We start from the raw sequence: 24,886 nt of genomic DNA, 5'->3' as shown, positions 1-24,886 counted from the left end.
GTAATTAATTAAACGAAATTCATCGCATTTTAATCGCATATAAATATTTGACCTGAGAACAGTGAGAAGTAATTTTTTTCACATGGATTTTTAGTATACCATTGAATAATTACTGAATACATAAGCTCAAGCAACAAAAATATTGTTTATTTTTTATCAAGTCCAACAGACCAGTGCAATTTTTGCCATTAAGTGTAGCAATAGCATATTTAGAAATATAGTACATTTCAGAAATTCAGGTAGCCTATAGGTAGGTAGACCTTCTGTAAACTATAATACTTTGGTTTTTTAAGTAAAACACAATCCACGCTAGCTACCGCACTAGCCACTAGCTGCTATATATTTTGCATTGAAGTGTTACTTGAGGCTCGATGTGCTGCAGGGATATGTGAATTCCTTTTTGCATAGCAACACAACCATGCTCTTATTGACGCTTCCATCCATTGGTTTTTTGTAACAAAATTTCCCATCATCCAGGGGGCCAACCAAAGCGTCTCATCAGCTTCTTCCTTCATGTTCACTGTGGTTTGTTGTTGTCTGAACTCATGAACGCTAGTTGGTGCTCCAGTATAATCGGTCTGCCTGAAACTCATCCAGTGAGAAATGTTCCGCGGTGCAAAAATAAGTGTGATTAAAATGTGTCAATTTTTTTAAATCATTAATTTTTGTGTAAAGTTTTTTTCTCGTGTTTTTCATTTCCCTTTTCTTCTAATTATTTCTTTATTTATTTTACTATTCATATTTTTTTCTCTCTCTTAATTTTCTCTATTCTTTTTTTGTCAATAAATGTACTGTTTTTTTATGTTTGTTGTTGTTTTTTGGTTATTCTGAGGATTAGTTCTAGGGGTGGGGGGAGGGGGGTATAAAAAATTGGAGAAAAAAAAACGATGAACTGTATATAAAGCGCTGTGTTTGTGTAACCCTAACCCATGCTTCTCACCAATAAAAATTGTTTTAAAAAAGAGACAGACATCTGATGAAAATCCTGACTGAAATCCTTCATCTGGTTAAGAAAACTACCACGGTCTAAAATGTGCATCATAAAAATATGACTTAAGACCGGTCAAAAGGTAACTTATGAAAGCTTTTAGCAGACAATCACAAACCTGACTGAGAGCCGAATTATCCGCAGAGGTCTCTTCCTCTCCAAAACAAACTAACCCGGTGATTATAACCAGTAAAAACACTGAATAAAGCCGTTTAAGGTTAAAATCTGTGTTTCTCCAATGCTGTTTGTCGATGCAGTTCATCCCATGTTTGCTCAGCTTATTTCTCTGATAACCTAAGATCCAGACGTCTAATGACTAAAATCCTTCATCCATTTAAAATATAGAGTGACTATTTACTTTGTTACAATACAAACAAAGGAGTTTGTTAATGCCTTGAAGTAGCGTGGGAGCTGTCATCTTCCCCACCTTTACTATCAGTTTTTCCTTGTTAGGATTCCTTTTGTTTGTGTTTATTGTTTAGAAACAGAGCAGAATTATCAACAGAGGTCCCCTCTTCTCCAGACAAACTAACCCGCTGATTAAAACGAGTAAAAAACACTGAATAAAGCCCTCAGGTGCTGCAAGCTGAGCTGCTGCTAATGTTTGCTCAGTTTTTTCCTCTTATACTTAAGATCCAGATGTGGGATGACTAAAATCCTTTATTTTATTTTGCCCTGTAAAATGTGGTATGAAACCAAGGTTATTATACTCAAGAAATTACAAAAACTAGAATTGAAAATAAAAAAATAAAATAAAATAAAAATAAAAATGAGAGTTTAAAAAACCCCAAAACGATAACTAACTGAAACTGTATTGTGTGGTTACAAAACGAATTAAAACTAACTAAAATTATAGTGAAAATGTCCTTTGTTTTCATCTTTGTCAACTTATTTCATACATAAGCCTTTTTGGCTGATATGAAATCTATTTCATCTATCTGGTTTCATGAGTTAACCTTATTGGGGCTGAGATGGATAAGGCAAAGGAAATAAAGGCAAAATTTATTCTGACACTTTTTTAATCTTGCACCCAACAAATACCCCATTACAAAAAAACTAAAACTAATAAAAACTAAACTAAAACTAAGCATTTTACTCTGGAAACTAACTAAAACTAACTGAATTTGACAACAAAAATTCACAATTAAATTAAAACTAATACTAATGAAAAATCTAAATCTAAAACTATTATAACCTTGCTTGAAACTGGAGAAAAAGTTGTGTTTTTGTAATATTCTTAACCTTACCTTGAGTTTGAAAATTGTTTAAACCTTTGGTCAAGTCCTTTTTAGACATGTTAAGAAGAAATGTTACATTATTATATTAATAAATCCCTTTAACTGTATTTATACTACTGATTCTTGGTCTATAGGTCTATATATTGTATAGGAAAGGCAGAAATAAGCCATGTGTTTCTATTCGTTATGGAGAAAAAAAGTGTGAAATTTGATTTTCATGATGCACATTTTAGAGCAAAAATAAAGATCATCCATCCATTAATTCAGATTCAGTGTAATGATTTTACCTTGACTGCCTCGTCACTGTGGTCTTTCAGGAACTGCTTACGGTCTTTGAACTTCTTCCTCTGTTTGTGTCCTTTCCAGTGAGCCTGAGAAAGAAAAAAAAAGGTTGAAAATCAATTTAACAATAATTCAGATTAAAGTCTGTATGTTGTATGCACTGATAGCTGTTTCCTTCAACCTAAACTTCAACTTTATTGTCCCTTGAGGGAAATTTGTTCTGCAGGCAGGTGAAAAACAAAAAACACAAAGAATAACGACATAGAAAACACAAACGCATATATTCAAAGACAAGAATGGAAAAGGACAAGTACATGATTAACCATGAGGCACAACTGAAAGCAGGACCATCATTACATTAGTATACATTGAATGTATCCAAACTGTTCACTTTTTAAAATTCAAAATTCAAATTAAGTTGAGTGACGGCTTGAGTTTAGCCTGGGTATACCCATACTGCCTTGCACGCTCGATTTCATTTCGAACTGCCAAGGGGACTGGAAACTAAAGCCGTTTCTTAGCCCTGTTTTAGGGATCCAATCATAGAACGGGGAGGGACGGCAAGATGATGACGAGTACTACTCGACAGATGGAAGCTTGTAGTTTTGTCGTTTTCTCACGGATCCAACATGGCTGCAGCAGAAGCTAAGCTCTCTTTGGATCTAGCTGTAGACAGTGTTCTAGATAGTTTAGAGCCAAAGTTTATTTTAAAAGAAGAACAACGTTTGACTTTAAACTCCTGTTTCACCACCAAAAAGGATGTTGTAGCCTTGCTTCCGACAGGATTTGGCAAAAGCCTAATCTACCAACTACCCCCGGTACCGCTCACTGCTGTAACGCTGGTGATCTCGCTACGAGCCGGGGGACAGCGGAGCCGCAGAGAGACCCGCAGCAGCTCGTCTATTGACCATAAAATCAGTGGATGTGTGTGGCTGAATGACATGAGGGGGGATAAGGCGTGAAAATAAATAATCTTGCAGAAAGCGAGAACCGGAGCAGCCAGAGCCAGAACATGCGTTTCAGCATTTTAGTCTCAAAGTAGAGATGGGCTAGTCCAGCCGGAACATCAATTTCTGTCGTTCTACATACGTCATCTGGTATAACTGATACGATTGGCTAAGAGCTACGTACAGACACTTTTGATAGACATTCGTAGCGCCCAATAAACGGCTCTGGAGGATCGTAAACCACGCCTCCTCTACGGAGAAATGAATGGCTGGTGTCCAGACTAATCTCATTTGTGATTAGTGCTAGCCAGGCTAGCTTGAGTTATAAATGAGTTTTTTTATTGTTTGATTTGGCCATTGGCTCTCTAAATCTACTAAGGGTAGGAGCTCAAACTGGGCATGTAGAGGATGGTCAGGACACTGTATAATGACCTGAGCCTTAGAGTTTACCCTCCTACTAAAGGTTGTTGAGAGATCGGGTACTGTGACAACAATTTTACCTGCGACTTTAACAATATTCTAACCTTTTTTTATCACCTAATGTGAGGCTGCCGAACCAGGTGATGATGGCAAAGGCCAGGTGTTTCTCACCTGTATGCATGTCACAGCTGGGTCCTGGGATTTCAGGAAGCTCATCCTCTCCTTCAGGTGTTTCCTCGCCAAGTAACCGCGGCAGCGAGCCTGCAGCTTGGCTATCAGAGACTCGTTGGCGAGCCACAGCTGCTCCCGGTTGTAGGCTGTGGTCACCCCGGACACCACCGACTGTCAGAGAGCATAAAACAACCAGTTTAACATGGAGTTGAACAGCGACAGTCCTGCAGCGCTGCAGAGGGACAGAAACCCACCTGGATGTCCTCCTTGTTGAGCTGAGTGTTGTTCTGCTGGAAGTTCTCCGGCTCCACCCAGGTGCCCTCTTTTGTGTTCAGATTATAGAAGTAGTTGTGTCCTCCTTTGACCCAGTGTTTCACCCAGTCACTGCCGTTATCACCTGGACACAGTGGGACAGCATGAGCACGATGAAGGCAACAAGCATCATCCTTCCACTGTAACCCTTCAGAGTTTTGGGCTATTTTGTCCGATTATTTATCTTTTTCATTCTTCCACTTATTAAATGTTTTCCATGCCATGCGGGCATAATTTTTTCAGCACATCACCTTTATGACCTGATAATTATTTTTCACTTTGACTTTTACTGGATCAACATTTTGAACCTAAAAGACAGACAGAGAAAACATAATATCTGATTTTGAAATTTGGTTGCAAATCACATCTAAGAGGTCTGATGGGGATATATATATATACTTGTATACTAAATAGAGTCATGGAAAAAATGAGCTGATAAGAGTTTAATTTAAGAGCTGATATCTCGACATTTTCCACAGTTTTCATGATTTAACCAAAATCCTTATCAAGGATTATCAAACCATGGAAAATGTCGAGATATCAGCTCTTAAACTAAACTCTTATGAGCTATTGTTGTTGTTATCATTATATTTGTCTAAACAAATGTACCTTTAGTTGTACCAGGCATTAAAATGAACACGAAACTGAAGAAAACTATGGTCTAATATTTTTCCATAACTGTATATGACCTGATCATTGTTTTTCACTTTGACTTTTACTGGATCAACATTTTGAAACCAAAAGAAACACAATATCTGATTTTTGAAAATTGATTGCAAATCACATCTAAGCGGTCAAATGGGGATACATATTTATACTTTTATACTAAATATATTTGGCCTTGTCTCTAGTTTTACTTGTTCCATCATCATCAAACAAAAACTGGCCTGATGGAGTTTGAAGTCAGTACTTTAGAGGGAAGCTGACGGCAGGAAACACGCTGCTGAAGTTAAACAGCGGGACATCATGAAGAAGTCAAACCCTATCGCTTTCTCCAGAGGGCTACATTGATTTCAGTAGTTGGAATACGATTTTCAATTACAAAAGTGGACGATTTTAAGGTTGTTTTTAAAAATAAAAAAAAATCATGTGAAAAAGCAGATCAATGCACTTTTTATGTGTAAAAGGTTTGGTATCCATCAGATCACAATCAAAGACTGTTTCAAAGATGTTTTGAAGCCTCGGGTTTGGCAGTTTAGCTGTCGCCTTGCTGTCTGTTTTTTTGATGTATTAGGGGGATTTTTTGCCTCCATCTGACACGGACAGAGGTTGGTATGGTGCGCAACAAATGCCCCAAAGGCTCCAACTGAACTCAAGATGCCGCAAAAATGCGTCATGAGCTAAAACCACTTAGTCATAGTAAGTCCTCAGTCAACCCTGCATTAACAGCTCCCCGTTAAAGGATGCATCGCTCCTCCAAATGTCAACACGATTGTAAATGATAAAAAGGAGATTTTACAAGCGAAGATTTGACACAGAAGACCCGTTGTGATAAATAAATTCATCCTTTTCATCATCCATCACTGTATATTTTCTGCTCACCTTCTTTCTTTTTCTCGTCTCTGATCTTGGACAGGTCGTCCTGGTAGGTCTGGGCGCACTCGGAGGTGACCCCATAGAGTCCGGCCCCGGTGTTACGCAGAGCGGCGAGGGTCTGAGCCGGATCGCCGCTGTCCACCGCCTCATTGATCGCCTGGATGGACTGCGAGACTGAAGACACAAACACAAAACATCAGCCTGAGCTGCTCGCCACACTGACAAAACATCACGGTTTACTGCAGCTTTCTATTGTCTTAAACAATAGGTGTCTTTTGAAATCCTTTTAATTGCTTGTTTTAATTGTTTATATCGTACGGTGGCCCTGAGAGCTCACAGCGCTGCAACTTAAGAAACACATGCAAATACACAAAACACGAGCAAACTGAGAAAACATCTTCATCAATTAGACAACACAAGCACAGCATTTAGAAAACGCGCTGCATAGACCACAACAAAACAGAAGTGTTTCCAGAGGACACTTTAAAGTGATGCACACGTCTGGACACACTTGTGATATTATCATGTTATTTCACGATAATGATAATTTCATGTTATAACGTGTTATATATAGCGTTAGCCCGCTAGCCTGTATCAATCACATAGCAGTTAAACAAATCAAATAAATGAAGGATACACATTTTAGTTGGTCTCTCTCAACGTGTCCAGACGTGTGCATCACTTTTAAGTGTCCTCTGGAAACACTTCTGTTGTGTTGTGGTCTATTTGCAGAGCTTTTTCTTATTGTGTTGTGGTCTTTGCATCGTCTTTGCAGAAGATGTTTTCTCAATTTGCTTGCGTTTTGTGTATTTGCATGCGTTTTGTTGCAGCACTGTGAGCTCTCAGGGCCACCGTATTATCGTCTTCTTAGTACACTTTAGACATACTTTATTGTCATTTGAACGATGCATTGGTTCAGAGTGATTGTGTGTTTGAATGTAAGATAAATAAAGTATAATAACTTAATATATACAAATGTAAAAATAGAATACTAATATTGCACAGACGTGTAGCAGCAGAAAGTACATAGAGACAATAGACATAAAAAAAGAGAGTTCACAGTGCAGTATAGTGCAAAAAATAGGATGTTTTAAGACACCTTCACTGTCTTAATGATATGCATCCAGTGCTTTTAACCCTGTAATTATGTTTGTTTTTTCAGGAACAGCAATAACCCAGGGCATGTTTAATTATCTAAAAGTGATAGAAACTAAAAAAATCCCAATAAACATAGTTAATATTTCATTCATAGGCCCATTACTAACCATTTCAATCAATATTTAGTGCATTGGTGTTCTTTACCTCTCACAGATCATGGTTCAACGAGGATAATTCACTCACTTTTTCATAAAAAATGCATGTTACAATTTTTCTTAAGTACACTTGAAATACCTACATATAAAATACAATAGTTTAACATCACATTATTTTTTTCAAAAATGTATTTTACATTTTTTTATTTTTCCTTCTCATGAAAAAATACTTTTAACTATTTTTAAACTTTGAAATGCGCCAATTTGACCCGCAACATAAAAGGATGGTTAATGTCTATTTTTTTTATGTCTGTTGTATTTTTATGCCTCTGTAAAGAGCTTTGAATAACCTTGTGTATGAAAGGGGCTATACAAATAAAACTTCCCTGCCTTACAAACTTAAATAAAAGCTCCAGTGAGATTAAATGAGAGTGTGTTCTTACACTGTAGGGCCTCCTGTGTGTCCTGGTTCGCCTTCAGGATGGCGTCCTGGATCTCATCCAGCCACAGCACAGCAGACGGGTCCTGGGTCTCCTGCAAGGACACGAGAAAGAATATGATCAGAAAAACACACAGGGCTGTTTTGGAAATTATGTGAGTCGGCCTGTCTCGGTTATCTGCTACGAATTAGGCCGGTCATGATAATTACTATATTAATTACTCAATTGATCGATTTTGTGTTGTGTTTAAAGTAATACTGCAAATATTTGACAGGCAGTACGAATTGCCAAAAAAAGTATATATTTCCCAAGCAGCCATTCCAGCTGTTTGTTATTTTAATAATAAAATAATATAATACATAATGATTATCTCATTGCAGTGTATTGCTAACAGAGCCTGAAAGTCTATTTTATTTGTTTTGGTTGTAGTTTATTTACGTTTTATTTATCTAGGATATTCTATTATTTCTTTTCCAACATTTCAATTTCAATGTTTAAAATTATCAAGATTTATAAATTCACTGCTGTGGAAAAGGATGTACTTATTATGCTCTAATATGGTTATAAAACTAAAACGACATAAACACAACAATACTATCATTTATCGTGATAGTTTCTGGGAAAATGTATTGTCCAAAAAAATGAAAAAAATCATGCAAAATTATAGGTGAGATGTGGACAGTGAAGATATGGTAAATTTACCAAAAAATAACATACTCTGAGACTCCAAAGACATATTTTTATCAAAAGATTGGACCCTGCCACCAATATATTAATGCGGTGAATAAGATAAGAGATAAGATAAAACTTTATTTATTCCGCAGTGGGGAAATGTAGTTTCACTCAGTCACAACAGCTCAAGATACAGACACATAGATATAAAAAGAACAGAATAAAGAATATAAACAAGACAAATACATACATTCATGTAATTAGACTTTCCTTCCATATGATTAAATTTGCTCGACGCTACACATGTACATACTGGATGTTTGTTTTGTTTTTGTGTTCATTATTGTTACTGAAGAACGAAATCAGCAGAATAATTGTTATGAATGAATGTATGCATAATAGAGGATATGAAATGTCGTTCTAAAAACTCATGAAGACCTGAATAAAACTGTGTTCTTCCTCAGGCTCACGAGTGAAACTATTTATTCACTTTGACCTTTACTGGATCAATATTTAAACCGAAAGAAACAAAAAAACATAATATCTGGTTTTGAAAATTGGTTGCAAATCTAACATTTAAGAGGTAAAATGGGGAGAACATCTTGTTCTATGGTTTTTGGGGAAATTATGAATCGTCCCTTCTGTTAAAAATGTCCTCTGGGACTGCTTAAGCACACATTATCAAAATCTTTCGACATGATTTAAATTAGTGGCTGAAAAGTGAGTTTATCTTATCCAACCTTGACTAATCTTTGGGCACACGGGACCAACTGTGTGCACAAAGACATGGTTTGATTAGAAAAAGGCAGGCTCAGAAAAGGAGTAAAATTAGGTATTTGGTATCAATTATATCAAAACAAGTTGAATATTAAAGATAACCACACGTATGAAGTGTAAGGAATATGTTTTAAATCCTGACTTTGACTATTGATAAAAGTGTGATTTTTCATGTGATCTAAATATTTTAAAGCTGAACTGTTCGATATTTGCCCAAAGTATGTTTGTACTAGATTCGTTTCAAGACAAATGGGTTAACAACATACAAAATACATCAATAAATATAAAACAACATTATCAGACTGGGTCAGGAATAGAGCAATAAAGTCCTCGATTTAATTCCATCTTTGTTCCTGCTGTTTTCACAGCTAACCAACTTCATCAAGATAAAGAGCGACATCACTTTCTCTGCCACTGGCGCAAATAGAAATAGCAAAATATTCAACATGAGGCCTGAGATAATTGGCTCAGCCATCTGTGTGGCTTCTGTCTAATGTCCACTTATTTTAATTCTTTAAAAGGGGGAATTTTCGCCTCTTCAGGATGCCCAAATAGAAACGCTTCTCATCAAAATGCACATATGAGGATTCATTCTAAAGGAAACAGCTTCTAGTTTCTGAAAATGTTCTTGTTTAAAATGAGGCTAAAACACAACCTGAACTACATCAGTTCAAACATGGCGAAAGTGTGTGTGTGTGTGTGTGTGTGTGTGTCTGTGTCTGTGTGACTGTGTGTGTGACTGTGTGTGTGTGTGTCTGTGTGAGTGTGTGTGTCTGACTGTGTTCGTGTGTGTGTGTGTGTGTGTGTGTGTCTGTGTGACTGTGTGTGTGTGTGTGTGTGTGAGAGTGACTGTGTGTGTGTGTGTGTCTGACTGTGTGTGTGTGTGTGTGTGTGTGTGTGTGTGTGTGTGTGTGTGACTGTGTCTGTCTGTTTGTGTGTGTGTGTGTGTGTGTGTGTGTGTGTGTGTGTGACTGTGTGTCTGTGTGACTGTGTGTGTGTGTGTGTGTGTGTGTGACACTGTGTGTGTGTGTGTGTGTGTGTGTGTGACTGTGTGTGTGTGTGTGGGTGTGTGTGTGTCTGACTGTGTGTGTGCCTGTGTGTCTGTGTGTGTGTGTGTGTGTGTGTGTGTGTGTGTGTGTGTGTGACTGTGTGACTGTGTGACTGTGTGAGTATGGCCAAACCACTTTTTTTAGTCCCGGTCAGATCTATAATAAGCCTTGTTTGAATAATAATAACTGGGACTTGTTTTATGCCAGAAATATGCAAATATATCACATACCTGCTACATTTTAGTCCTACTGTTATGGGAGCTAGTGAGTTTTTAGTTTGTGGAGTCACTGGATGGAAACTACACTACAGACTAAAGGATGTTTATAAAAAAAAGGTACGGTATAACTATATACAGTCAAAATATACGGTCATGGAAAAAAATATTAGACCACCTTTGTTTTCTTCAATTTGTTGTTCATTTTAATGCCTGGTACAACTAAAGGTACATTTGTTTGGACAAATATAATGATAACAAAAATAGCGCATAAGAGTTTAATTTAACAGCTGATATCTAGACATTTCCCATGGTTTTCTTGATATTGAATTTGGTTATTATCAAGAGAAGCATTGAAAATGTCAAGATATCAGCTCTTAAATTACACTTTTATCAGCTAGTTTTGCTGTTCTCATTTTATTTGTCCAAACAAATTAACCTTTATTTGTACTCGGCATTAAAATGAAGAAAAAATTCAAGAAAACAATGGTGGTCTAATAATTTTTTGCATGACTATATACACAGTCAAAATATATGTGGAAAAGAAGCTGGTTGCAGAGGATCCGGAGGGTATTAAAAGGTTAAAACAATGTGAAAATTGTGAAAGTCCCCCTGCCAGTTCCTATATAAACTACAGTCCTTTACTCTGTTACTTCCCAATATATTATGAAAATACAACACATCAGACTGTGAGGAGTGGAACAATGAAGTCCTTTTTTCGTTTAAAGTGTGGTAATTCAGCTGCCATTTCATTACGACCGCACCCAGTTTTCACATTACAACATCTCTCACTGTTGCATTGTATCCTGCTCTGTTTTCCTGCCGCAGCAGGTGATGAGATCTCTGTGAGGGATTTCTAAATCTGTGATTGAGAAGCTCTCTCCCTTTGATTATGAGAAACATTTCACACATTTTCAGCAGTTAATAGCTCCTGAAATACACAGACATACTGTTGCTCTTTCTATGGCTGTACTGAGTTACTTTTGTGTCTTTATTAAACAATCAAACATAAAAGGTTTGAGAGCAAAAGTTTGCAGACTGCAATAAAAAAAAAAAAGTTTTTTTATCGCAAGTAAAATACAAGTGTGGTTAAATACAAACTGCAAAGGCGGGACCTACACTGAAAGAAATGTCTCTATTGGTCAGCAGAGTGACAGCTTTGGCAAAATCCACTATTTAATGCTGCAGTCACATGTTTATGAATTACATATTGTTGAATATTTGCATCATGAGCTTCCATTCTCTGTGGGCAGAAAGACAAGTAAAACATTTGCTTCTGGCGGTGAAGAACATTTGCATCTTTGGCAGCAGCTTCAACCAATAACAAGGATATGTCTGTCTGTCTGTCTGTCTGTCTGTCTGTCTGTCTGTCTGTCTGTCTGTCTGTCTGTCTGTCTGTCTGTCTGTCTGTCTGTCTGTCTGTCTGTCTGTCTGTCTGTCTGTCTGTCTGTCTGTCTGTCTGTCTGTCTGTCTGTCTGTCTGTCTGTCTGTCTGTCTGTCTGTCTGTCTGTCTGTGAGAGAGAGAGAGAGAGAGAGAGAGAGAGAGAGAGAGAGAGAGAGTGAGTGTGTGTGTGTGTGTGTGTGTGTGTGTCTGTGTGAGTGTGTGTGTATGTGACTCCACTTGGCTGTCAAACCAGCAGCAAGAATAATACATTTTTAAATCACAAATGAATTGATTTATTTTAGTTTTTGATAGTTTTGTTCTCAAATGTATGTTTTGATAATGCACCAAAAATAACTTGATACATTTGCTCAGTTACCCACGGGAAGACAAAAGCAAACTAAACCAAAAATACAAGTAACGTCACCAGTAGATGTTTTTTTCTCGTACCAAGAGTTTTTTCCTTCACGTCACTTGATGCCATTGGCTCACCATTCAGAACACACCAAGAATTAAACACAGAGTATAAAACTTCATTACTATGAGCTGCAGTTTCACCTGGTTGCGTCCAGGAGGCGCTCTCTGTCTCTGTATAACATGTGGAGCAGCTGTGAGCTGCTGCTTTCTAGAGCTGGTTGGTAAAACAGGCAGCTCATTCTTTTTTGGCCTCCCCCTCCGTGAGCCCCGCCCCTTCATGATGTGCTCCAGGGTAGACAAGTGGAGGTGTGTCTGTGTGTGTGTGTGTGTGTGTGTGTGTGTGTGTGTGTGTGTGTGTGTGTGTGTGTGTGTGTGTGTGTGTGTGTGTGTGTGAGAAAGAGGTGGGCGGGTCTGACTGATACCCGATCTTGAAGATTTCTTGTGCGAGGGAGGGGCAGCTCACATCTGCAGCAGCATGCAGCAGCAGGACTCAGATCTTTATAGTAAACAGAGTACCTGGGCGAGTGCTGATTAGTGTTTGTGTGTTTGCACTTGGCACGGTTAATTGGCATTTACGTGTGTCAGTGTGTGTGTGTGTGTGTGTGTGTGTGTGTGTGATGAGTCTGTGCAGCTGGAGGGAGACAGGGTGTGGTGCTGGAGTGGGTGGAGGAGGACTTGGGGTGTTGCTTGCATCACAAGCACATCATGGAAATAGAGGAAGTGAAAGCTGAGGGGGTTGGGCGGTTTATAATTCATATTTCTAAGCTTTTCCTCTGTGCATTTCTTGTTTTACTTCTTTAGAAACCATTCATGTCTAAAGGCACATAAACATGGGGGGCTTGCATGCAGAACAAAGCGTGACTCACACAGCTCCAGATGTGATTGTTTCAGCTCCAGAGCGCCGTGATAGCCATCTGAAGTGGCATTCTGTAGTCTGCTATATTGGGCCTGTTCGTCAGTAGAGTCTGGGCAGGACTTCCTGCTGTTTATCTAGGCACAGCCCTCAGCCCACAGCCAGAGCCAGCTTCTGCCTGACTGTCTGTCTCTCTGACTAACTGCTCTAATACTGCAGAGGTAATGAGGCGGCACCAAGAAGCCAGTCACAAATTTGAACCGCGGGCTTGCTGCCGTGACCTCACATCACCTGGAAACACCCGTCTGTCCTGCAGAGGGACTTCGTCTCGTGGGTTGACTTTTCCCGCTCAGCTGGAGAACATCTCGACTCTTTCAGACGCCAAAAGGAAGCTGACGCTGCCCTAACTACTTCCTCCACTAATCGCTTCAAACAGCCACATTCACCAATCAACAACCAGAGGACGGTGTGTTAGTGTGTGTGTGCCCATGGCTCTGGCCCATTTAATACAGTGGTCAGCTTTCTGCCCTTTTATGGAAGCAGACGGCTGAAGCATGGCTTGTAATTTCCTATGCTTGTTAAAAAAAAGGCAGGAAAATAGTTTCTACCTCTACTGTTTTTTTTTTTTTACTTGTAATGTTTTTCTAGGTCCCGTTATGAAAAGTGTGACAAGTTCCCACATGATGTCTTGGAGGGTTTAGATGTAACTGATGGCTGTTGATATTTTAAACAGCGTGGGCAGCGGCCAAGTATTCTGGAGACGAAGCTTGATAAGAGACTTCCTTTATCTTTATTTACACAGGATAAAAATGGATACACAGAGTGGTTATATTTACAGACCTTGTTCTTAAAGGGAGAGTTCGGAGTTTTTGAAAGCAGGGTTATATGAGGTACTAATCTGTAGCAGTATCAGTTGAGGGGAAGCTATATTTTGAATACTTTACATTGCTGTCAATCGGCTCTTTCTTAAAGGGAACTGAAGCCGTAATCTTTCCTCTCCTCAAAGCCACCAGACTCCATTAATAAAAACAGCAATTTAACCTCACAGAAGACAGGAGTTGCTGGTCGACCACTCCCTCGATTGTTTAGTTTGTTTGTGTTGTTTTGGTTAACACAACAACATAAACACTTAAACTATCTTTGTATCAATATATCAGCCAAACATCAACACACCGGAATGTTGTGTTGGTTATTTGCATCAAACAAAGCAGTTCTTTTGAAAAAGTTTAATTATTTTTGTTATAATGAAGGTTTCTTTGTTTTGCTTGCACAAAAGGGGAAAAGATAATAAAAACAAGTGGAACAACAATTTGGCTGATTACTGATACTAATTCTGGTGTTTTTTGTTATTTTAAATATATATTTCTATCCAGCATTCTACAATTGTTGCACCACTATTTATTTATTCTTTTTTTAGATGGGCCTAACATAGCATACATTATCATATTATATATAATATAATTGATACTCTATATTAATAATGCTGATAAAAAATACTAATTCAATTCTTTATTTACAAATACTTTTATTAGTATTTTATTAATAATTATAATACTTTTAAGTAAGTATTTTTATTGATATAGTATATAAATTAAAATATATACACTATAATACTATTTTTTAATTATTATGAATATGATTAATGATAATAATAATAATACTTTTAAGTTAGTATTACTATTAATAGTGTATACATTAAAATATATACACTATATATTACAGAATAACACTATATCAAGAATAATGCTAATAAAAATACTAATAAATTAATTATAAAACACTTTTTTTTAACTTTGAGTTAAAAAGTACTTTCAGAGCATTTTAAAGTCATTAAATAATCAGCTGTTTAAAGAATTCACAAAAGTATTTGTTAAAATCAATACAGTGAAAAAACATAATTTAAAGAAATAAAACTGGTCTTTAAAGAGGTTAAAATGTTATTTTAAGAAGGGACTTAAACTGATATTGATTTCTTATGGTGTTTAAAACACATTTATCTGCTGCCCCGTCCACAGCAGTACAATATTTATCTTCTGTGTCAGGACTGACTCATACAACCACACTTAAAACCTGAACAAGAGCAAACCTATAACTCTCTGATTAACCCTCTAATCCCCTGCCCCTCTGTGTTAAAACCTGCAGTCTGACCTCCAGCTCCTTCGACAGGAACACGACCCAAACATGGTTCTCTTCCTGTGATACCATATGTAAATGTGCTGCACAAACACACACACACACACCAACACACACTCACACACAAGAACCACATTCATCAGCTTAACTCACTCCAGTTAGGATAACACAGGCAAATGAGTCAGAGAGAGCAGCAGACGGACTGTTTAACGTGTCTCCTGCGCTCACGTGTGAAATGTAAAGAGAGAAGATCAGGTCAGAGCTCGCTCAGACACACAAAGAGAGTAAAGAGAGGCACAGAACGCAGGTCAAACACACACATACGACAGGAAGTGAGAGGAGGAAAAGATGATCACACCGTGACATCAGCAGTCTGCTCGTGTCATGTGGGGCTCTGAGATCTGAGTCACATGGGTCCATCTGCAACCACGACAGCTCTGAGATCCCACTGAGCTACAACCACACATCACAGTCACACTGCTGTACAGGGTTTCATATTACAGAGGCTCCACTCATCAACTACTGTATTATATTAACTTTTGAGGCTTCCAGATGATGTCAGGGCTCTCTGGCAGTGGTGGCTCAATAAATTGCTGGGTGCCCCTCGAAATGTACACGTTAGACAGCTGGTTATTTCATAATAAATAGAAAAAATACAAGATTCATTTTGTGCTTAGAGTAGGGCTGATGGGCCTCGTTATATGAAGGCCTGTCACGATAATTACTATATCGACTTATCGTTCAATATATAAAAATGGACACGATAGGTTTTTTTTCAGGACTCAATATATTGTCGCTTACATGCGTGACTTTTTGTGCTTTTTTTGTGCAAATGTTTGACAGGCAGTAGGAATTGCCGGAAAAAAAAAATGTATTTCCCAAGCAGCCATTCCAGCTGTTTGTATGTGATTTTAATAATTAAATAATATAATACATAATGATTATCTCATTGCAATGTTTTGTTAACAGAGCCTGAAAGTCTATTTTATTTGTTTTGGTTGTAATTTATTTATTTGTTTTCTTTATCTAGAAAATTTTAATATTTCTTTTCCACGTTTCAATTCCGATGTTCAATATTCTTGAGATAAAAAAAATTCATTGCTGTGGAAAAGGATGTACTTATTATGCTCTAACATTGTTATCAAACTAAAACAACATTGATACAACGATACTATCGTTTATCATGACAGTTTCTGGGAAAATATATCGTCCTAAAAAATGTGTTATTGTGACAGGCTTAGTCATATGGTTGGAATCAATATCATGATATACTTAAATTAGAATAATAAAAAGGTACTAATATGTCTACTTATGGGCAGGCAAAAATGATCAATTTGAGAGCATAAATTACTTATTACTCAATCCAAAATACTGTCTGTAATTCAGATGTACTGCCTCAATGTCTTGCTGGTTTCTCTGCAGGATTTTAGAGGCAGGAAGAGAAATCTGAGCTCTTATCCAGCAGCTCACTGCCTGAACTAAATCAAACATTGAACCTCAAGCAGCTGCACATTTTTGGCACCTCGCATCTATTTTAACCCTTTGGAGTTTTGGAATATTTTGTCCATTTTTGAAACTTTTTCTTTCTGCCTGCAGATACCATTTAAAACATATTTACCATGACGTGTCATGGAAAAAATGATTAGACCATTTTTTTCTTCAATTTCTTGTTTATTTAATGCCTGGTACAACTAAAGGTACCTTTGTTTGGACAAAATAATAATAATAACAAAAACACCTCAAAAGAGTTAAATTTAAGAGTTGATGATTAGACATTTTCCATGGTTTTCTTGAAAATAGCCAAAATCATCACCAAGAAAACCATGGAAAATGTCTAGACAGCAGCTCTTAAATTAAAGCCTTTTGAGGTATTTTTGTTGTTATCATGATATTTGTACAAACAAATGTACCTTTAGTTCTACCAGGAATTAAAATTAACAAGAAACTGAAGAAAACAAGGGTGGTATAATATTTTTTTTCCATTAATGTATATGACCTGATTATTATTTCTTCACTTTGACATACTGGATCAACATTTTGAAACACAAAAACTTTTTTGTGTTTTACTCTTTTACATCTACTTCTATATTTCTATAGGTTTTCTTGGCCTATCATCATCAAACAAAATCTGGCATGGAGTTTAAAGTCAAAACTTTAGATGGAAGCTGACAGCAGGAAGCACATTTTATGTTGTGATGTCATGAAGAAGTCATGTGATTTGATCACGCTGGCATTATTTGGTGACTCCAGAGGGTTTAAAGCAGGAAACTGTCCTTTTTTTATTCCTACAGTAACTTTATTTGAATCACTAGAATAACACACCAGTGGTCAAATTATTAGGTACATGTGTAAAATCTAATGCAACATGTCTGCCATAAACTCTAGCTTGATGGAGTTTATAATTTTAGCTTTTGCTGACATTGTTGAAAATGTTGACCTTCAATATTTATTCTAGAGGTTGTAGTTTGTAGGGTTGTTTTTACTACATAACACTGAGAGGCGTTTCTCACTTTTTTGTCCTCCCATTTATACATGGGGGCTGGAGGGGGCAGATTTTAGAAACATCCTTTAATATAATGCATTCCAGTACAACCTGACCAATAACTATGACCTGAACATTACAGGCATCATAAAAGTATGAGTACAGAATTGTATCAGATTTCACTTTACTGTATCTAATAAAGTGGCATGTGTCACATGTCTATTCATACTATATATAGCCCTGAGAGCTCTCCACTGTAAGAGCTCATCAGGAGTCTAGATGTAACTGTAGCCAGCAGGTGTTTGCATGCAGTGTTTGCATAATGCTCACCTGAAAACTCGACACACACTGAAGAGCAAATCCCAAAGGGAGGGACGAGTAAACTCAGAGTCAGCCTGCAGGCATGCTTTAAAAATACTCTGCTATGACTATTAACTTGTTTTAGGGTTTTTTCCAGCTTGAAAAGTAAAGAAAAACTTTGACAACTACTCCTTATCCCTCATTGAGAAATTCCCACCACTGCTGCTCACTCTAGGTTGACCGGTGAAAGAGCAGCGCAAACCGGAGCTTAAATGGCTCGATCAACAGACTGCAGATATAGTTTTGGCATCTGATCTGTTTTCTCCATTAGAGGATACACTGGAGAAATTCAGCCATTTATGTTTGAGCGTCCAGACTCAGACGAGGAGTCCGTTGTGCACTAAAATTGGCGACTAAGTAGTTTGCACCTTTTAGCATGTTCGCTTGTAACTGGCAGTTGCTGATGCAACGTTTGTGGTTGTGAAACATAAAATAATATCTGCTTAGGTTGTTACAGTGCGATTTTCACTCTCTGTACTGAAGTCCACTCTCTGTTAGAGGTTTTAGGTTTAGGCTTTTTTCAACCTGCCTTGTCCTGTCTTCTCTGGTCTGTGTAAACAGCCTGCAGTTCTATCGAAATTTCATTGAATTTTTGTCACGTGACTGTTCGTCTCAGCAGAATCAATCATAGCTTCACAGTGTTGTTGAGGAGCAGAATTTAATGTTTTTAACAGGATCTGGTTCATGCAAACCCTTTTTCGCAAAACTTTGAATGAAATGTAGCATGACATGCTTTTGATGAAATATCACTATTTTAGGCATCCTGTTCAAGCAGTGTCGTACATACCCTAGCTTGCCCGGCATACATTTGATATATAGCACAAGGCACAGGCACCTGTATGGGATTAGAACACTGACATAAACCGCTCACTCGTAATGAGACCTGTGCGATCGCAAATCAAACAGCCCCGTGCACATATTGTTTTATCGAGCACTTTCAAATCAGTCGCGAGCTATTTTGTATCCTGCATCTCTGCTCCCTAGAGCAATATAGCAGCCTGCGAGGAGGAAAACACGCTTTGCACGTGCACGGGTCCGCTCTCCTCTATTCGCTCGCGATACTTTCACCTGCCCGCTCTCGAGTGTGTTTTTTTAGTGGGCGGTTTTTGTCAGTAAGGGGGCGGACATGCCAATCACCATTGTACCGAATATGATTGGTTGAGCGACTTCGCTTTATGTCAGTGTTCTAATCCCATACACCCGACCCTTCAGTAGATTGAATTGAATTGTGAAAACAACCCTCTAGTACTTTGCTCGGATACAAGTCAGTGAATTCAATGTTGGACATTTTAGGGGACATACACATTAAAAAAAAACAAATCCACAGAGTGGAGGGGGACTTAAATATGAACTTAAACCTCATACTTACTTATAAGTGAGTGAGTGAGTGAGTGAGTGAGTGAGTGAGTGTGTGTGTGTGTGTGTGTGTGTGTGTGTGTGTCTCTTACGTGAGCCTTCTCCCTGCGGGCCTCAAGCAGTTTGTCGTGGTAGTGCTGAGCCACAGACGGGTCCACGTCGGTCAGCTTAGCTGACGGGTTCTGCAGCATGGCCAGGGTCTTCATGGGGTCCCCTTCATCCAGGGCCTCGTTGATCTGCCCGATGGCTGCGATACCTGAAGAATACACAGCAAACACACAGATAGACCCGTTAACACTGTGAGTCTTTGATCACAATACACAGGTGCATCTCAATACATTAGAATATGATGGAAAAGTCCATTTCCAGTAGTTCAAGTCAAACAGCCCCAACCAAGTATTGAGTCATATTGATGGATATACTTTTCAGAGGACAACATTTACATATTAAACATACTTTTTAAAATTGGTCTTTTGTAATATTTTTTTTTTTTGGAGACACTGAATTTTAGGTTTTCATTAAATGTAAGCCATAATCATTATAATTAGAATAAATTAAATAAATTAAGACATGAAATGTTTCATTCTGTGTGTAATGGATCTATATAATAACCTTGACTACAACTTGTCCTCTCCCCTCTGCTCTGTGTAAACGGCCTGCAGGTCTGTCCGAGTTGCACTTAATTTTTGTCACATGACTGTTGGTCTCAGCAGAGTTAATTAAAACAACTCTATAGTTTTGCTAGAGAGTGCACATTTTAATGTTTTTTTTTACGGGATCTGGTTAATACAAACACTTTCATGAGTGGTAAAATTTTAAATAAGACACGTAAAATAAAGAGATTTTGATAAAAAATCATTATTTTAGGCTCCCTGTCGTCCTTGGGTCAAATTTGAGTTTAAATAGTTTTTACATCGAACATTTGGGCATCTTTCAAAACCAAAAACAAGTATAAAACGTGTTTATTTATACTTAATGCTTTATTGACAGGATGAAAAGATGTTTGAGAAATTTAAAAATATTAAGGTTAGATGTGGTTGTCACATATGAATTATTTAAGGACTGTGGGAAATTTGAAAGTATGCCTATACAGGTGGATCTCAATAAATAAGAATATTACAGAAAAGTTTATTTATGTCAGTAATTCAATTCAAAAAGTGGAAATAACACATTATATAGATCCATTACACACAGAATGAAACATTTCATGTCTTAATTTATTGAATTTCTTCTAATTACAATGATTATGGCTTACATTTAATGAAGACCTAAAATTCAATGTCTCAAAAAATTGTAATATTACAAAAAAACAATTTTAAACAAATGTTTTATGGAAAGTATGTCCATCTATATCAACTCAATACTTGATTGGGGCTGTTGTACTGGAAATGGACTTTTCCATCATATTCTAATTTATTAGGTCAGCTTGTTGGGTTTAGGGGTTTAAATAAATGTGATGCTTGGTGTCAGTGTGTTTGTCACTTTTCACAGATCAGTTTGGCACATTGGGGTGTGAATGGATGTTAGTGCGTCTCTTACGCTCGTGCTCCTCCTGCACAGTCAGGTTAACCTGGTCGATAGAAGCCTGAATGTCATTCCAGGTCAGATAGTCGGAGCCTTCCTCTCTAGCTGCTGCCTTCAGACGCATCAGTTCATCCATGTACCTGAGGAGAACACGGGAACGTTAACCATCAACAGCTCGTCCAGGAAAACACAAAAACCTGAGACACACTGAAAGAGCTCGTCTCACCTCTGAGAGTACTCCCCCTCCACGTTGCTGAGCCCGGTGACGGGGCTGGACAGCTGCTTCCAGAGAGCCGCTCGGTCTCCGACGTCCATCGCCTCGTTCATCAGCACCACCGAGGACAGCATCTCCACGGCAACCAGCAGCTCAGGGTGGGACAGCGTGCCCTGCGGGACACCAGACACAAATTTACCTCATCAGTCAAACTGCCACTGAAGACCACCAGGAAAACAACGTGGTGATGCTGACTAGATTTGTTGTTCCACAGAAACAGAAACAGGCTCTGCAGAAACCATCACTCATGAGAGAGAAGGTTACACGTTTTTTAAAATGGCTGGAGTTGTTTTGTACTGTACGCCTTACTGGAAGACTGTGCAGTTACTTCTAACTACTGAGAAGTATAATTTCCCTGCAGGGCTGCAACCAACCAGAACTTCCATTACTGACTCATTTGTTTAGTCAAGAAGATGAGATAAAAATGTAGATCAAGAGTAGGGCTGGGCGATATGGCCCTAAAAGATTATCACGATATTTAGTATTTTCGCGATAACGATATTCTTGACGATATTAAAAAATACTGAAAAATATATTTAAAATTATTTTTTTGTCTGTACAAATGGGCTCATTCATTAAATTTCTAGAGGGAGAACAATTTATGTTTATTTTTATTTATTTTTGCAGTTTTTTTATTATTAAGTGTCAAATAATTTAAATTTACCTTATTTAATTTATCTATGAAGTGTTTTTGTGTTTTTTGTTCAGGCGTGCCTAAATGTTCCACGAATTAGTCAATAAGTCGACAATTTGGTTGTTTAAGTCTTTACATTTACATTTAATCAATCAATTAGTTGTTTTTTATGCTTTTCTTTCCAGCTGAAGCAAATCTCTGGTTAACACAGAATCTAAAGTGAAGATTCTGCAGTATTCTTTGTGGAGAAACTAATAGGTTAGTTGATAAAATTGTTTCAGTCCTTGTGAGGTGCACGTTGCCTGTAAAAGAATTGTGATGTAAAATATGTTTGAATTAGACAAAAATTAGCGTGTTTAATATGTTATCAGCTGAAACAAATGGTAAGAATAATGTGAATTTGTTTTTATTTCAACAGTTCACAAAATTAACTCTTTTCTTTGTTTGGTGCTGACTGATGATGAGGTAAAAAGTTTTCATTTTCAGGTCATCTCGTCCTGTAGCTTTGCCTCAAAGCCACATGATCACGTGCTTTATGTAAATGATGCTGTGGTGTTGCAGGTGGAGGTTATACGTATGTAACTCTGAGTATGAACCTCTGGGCTCTGCTGCTGGAGGCTGGCTAGCTCTCTCTGGTACAGGTCTGCAGCGCTGGGGTAGACTTCAGGCAGCTGAGCGTCGGGGTTCATCAGCTCGGCCACCGTCTTCTCCGGCACGCCCGCCCTGATGGCGCCGTTGATGCGTTCCACTGCCTTCAACACTGCACATACACACACACACACAAAATTAACACGTGTGTGAATTACACTACCACTCAAAAGTTTGCCGTCGTTACAAATGTTATTGTTTTTGAAAGAAAGCACAATTTTTTAAAGTTAAAGTAACAGATGATATACAGGTGCATCTCAATATATTAGAATATGATGGAAAAGTCCATTTCCAGTCGTTCAAGTCAAATAGTCCCAACCAAGTATTGAGTCATATGGACATACTTTTTCGAGGCCAACACTCTTTTGTAATATTCATATTTTTGAGATACTGAATTGTAGGTCTTCATTAAATGTAAGCCATAATCATTATAATTAGAAGGAATTTAATAAATTAAGATATGAAATGTTTCATTCTTTGTGTGATGGATCTACAATCATGGAAAAAAATATTAGACCACCCTTTTTTCTTCAATTTCTTGTTCATTTTAATGCCTGGTACAACTTAAGGTACATTTGTTTGGACAAATATAATGATAAATAACAACAAAAATGGTTTTCTTTATAATAACCAAAATCATTACCAAGAAAACCCATGGAAAATGTGTAGATATCAGCTCTTAAATTAAACTCTTATGAGTTATGATTGTTGTCATCAATATATTTGTCCAAACAAATGTACCTTCAGTTGTACCAGGCATTAACATGAACAAGAAATTGAAGAAAACAAGGGTGGTCTAATAATTTTTTCCATGACTGTATATAATGTGTTATTTCCACTATTTGAATTGAATTACTGACATAGATAAACTTTTCTATGATAGTCTAATTTATTGATATGCACCTGTACAGTCTAGACATTGTTAATGTTGTAAATGACTATTAAAGCTGGAAACGACTATATATTATATATGGTCCTGTGTTCCAGTGGCACATTGTGTTAATCCACGTTTATAGTGTTGAAAGGCTGATTGATCTTTAAACCACCTGCTGAGCATTATGTTAGCACAGACAGAAACCTTTAGTGCTGATTTGAGAAGGAATAAAATGATCCTTCCTCAGGCTGGCTGAGTATCTAGAGGAAAAGTTGGAGATTCGTACAGGTTAGAACAATTATTTCTACCCTTGAAAATGTCTTTACTATATTTTCGATTCATTGTGTAACCAATTTCATGAATAAAACAGTTTGTTTTCATGGAGAACAACAGAGAAATGTTCTGGGTGACCCCAAACTTTTTAGCGCTAGTGTATAAGAACAGATAGTGATGTTGAAAGGGGAGAAGAAGACAGTTTTTGTAGAATATATGCGTTTATGTGCATCGTACTCTTTAGGTAGCCGTCTGCGATCTCATTGGCCACATCGACGCCGCCCTGCAGCTCGTCCTTCGTCAGAGCTTCTCCTGGGTTCGTCTGACAAGGAAGAAATCAAGTTTAGATCACACTGATGAGGCAAAGAGGCACATTTTTCACCATTTTCTTGTCATAAATGCTTTGTTTTTACGCTGAAGGTACCTGGTCTTTATTCTCTCGGTCCGCCTGCAGCTGTTTGAGGTACCAGCCTTTGTTCTGGGCCTGCAGGTTCTTGATGCCCATGGCCTTCAGCGCCTCGTACAGTTTATCCTCATCGCCATTCAGCAGCGCCTGCTCCGCTGCACTCAGGGCGTTGCTCACTGTGAGAGAAAAGGTTGATATTTTACAACTGCACCAAGGAAACAGACTAATTATCAGTAAATATCCCATTTAAGCCGGGAAAGCATTACTGCATTCCTACCATTAAAACCGGGAGCGCTGTTGTGTTATTCTACCATTAAAGCCGGGAAAGCGGATACGTTGTTTTGTAGTATTTGTAGTTTTTTCCACCTATTTTCGGTCTCTTGGCCAATGAAATGCATCAGAATACATGTGGGAGTGTCGCAATGCAACATGGGACTTTTCCAGAACTTTGAAATCATGGTGGAAGACGACTATAGCGGAGGGAGCTCAGAAGTAAGTGACGGAAGCGATCTTGATGAAAACAGCACCGGCGATTTTATTGCTCATCCGGACTTTGAACCCTCGGAACCAATCGACCAGGATTTACGGATGAGGAATATGTTTTTACAGAAGAACAGACAGATTTGTGGCCATCTGGAGATAATAACAATAATAATACTAATTGATTGCGATGATGATATAAGAAATCATGACTGTTTATGTCTTATACTACTTTATCGTTGAGTACCCTGAAAAGTGAAATATAGATAAAATGTATTATTTATTATTGTTATGATTATTATTATGTTTTTAATTATTATTACAGTAGGCTAATGAGAACTATGTCTATTTCTTCCAATGGTCATATCATGTTTGCATCTTGCTGATGGGCAAATGTAAAATTTGCTGAGTTTGTTGATTTTAAAAAAAAACTTTATTGAAGGTTTATTGGACAAATAAACTCAACTTCTCATGAAAGCCATGGGTATAAG

At 37.7% G+C, this 24,886-nt stretch overlaps 1 protein-coding gene across 1 annotated transcript in view; it reads right to left on the bottom strand.

The window, feature by feature from the left end:
• iqgap1 (IQ motif containing GTPase activating protein 1) overlaps positions 1-24,886 on the bottom strand; it is a 100,623-nt gene that overhangs the window by 23,072 nt on the left and 52,665 nt on the right. The window contains exons 10-20 of the mRNA XM_059348274.1: positions 23,934-24,091; positions 23,747-23,831; positions 22,311-22,474; positions 21,033-21,193; positions 20,822-20,946; positions 19,375-19,538; positions 7,591-7,681; positions 5,901-6,068; positions 4,301-4,443; positions 4,047-4,217; positions 2,514-2,597 (exon numbers count right to left, since the gene is read on the bottom strand). Of these exons, the coding sequence (XP_059204257.1) occupies positions 2,514-2,597; positions 4,047-4,217; positions 4,301-4,443; positions 5,901-6,068; positions 7,591-7,681; positions 19,375-19,538; positions 20,822-20,946; positions 21,033-21,193; positions 22,311-22,474; positions 23,747-23,831; positions 23,934-24,091 (1,514 nt within the window). The remainder of the gene's footprint in view (positions 1-2,513; positions 2,598-4,046; positions 4,218-4,300; positions 4,444-5,900; positions 6,069-7,590; positions 7,682-19,374; positions 19,539-20,821; positions 20,947-21,032; positions 21,194-22,310; positions 22,475-23,746; positions 23,832-23,933; positions 24,092-24,886) is intronic.

Source organism: Centropristis striata, chromosome 2 (genome assembly GCF_030273125.1).
Source record: "Centropristis striata isolate RG_2023a ecotype Rhode Island chromosome 2, C.striata_1.0, whole genome shotgun sequence".
In the NCBI taxonomy this organism is placed as follows: Eukaryota; Metazoa; Chordata; class Actinopteri; order Perciformes; family Serranidae; genus Centropristis; species Centropristis striata.
This window is presented reverse-complemented; position numbering and strand designations above follow the sequence as displayed.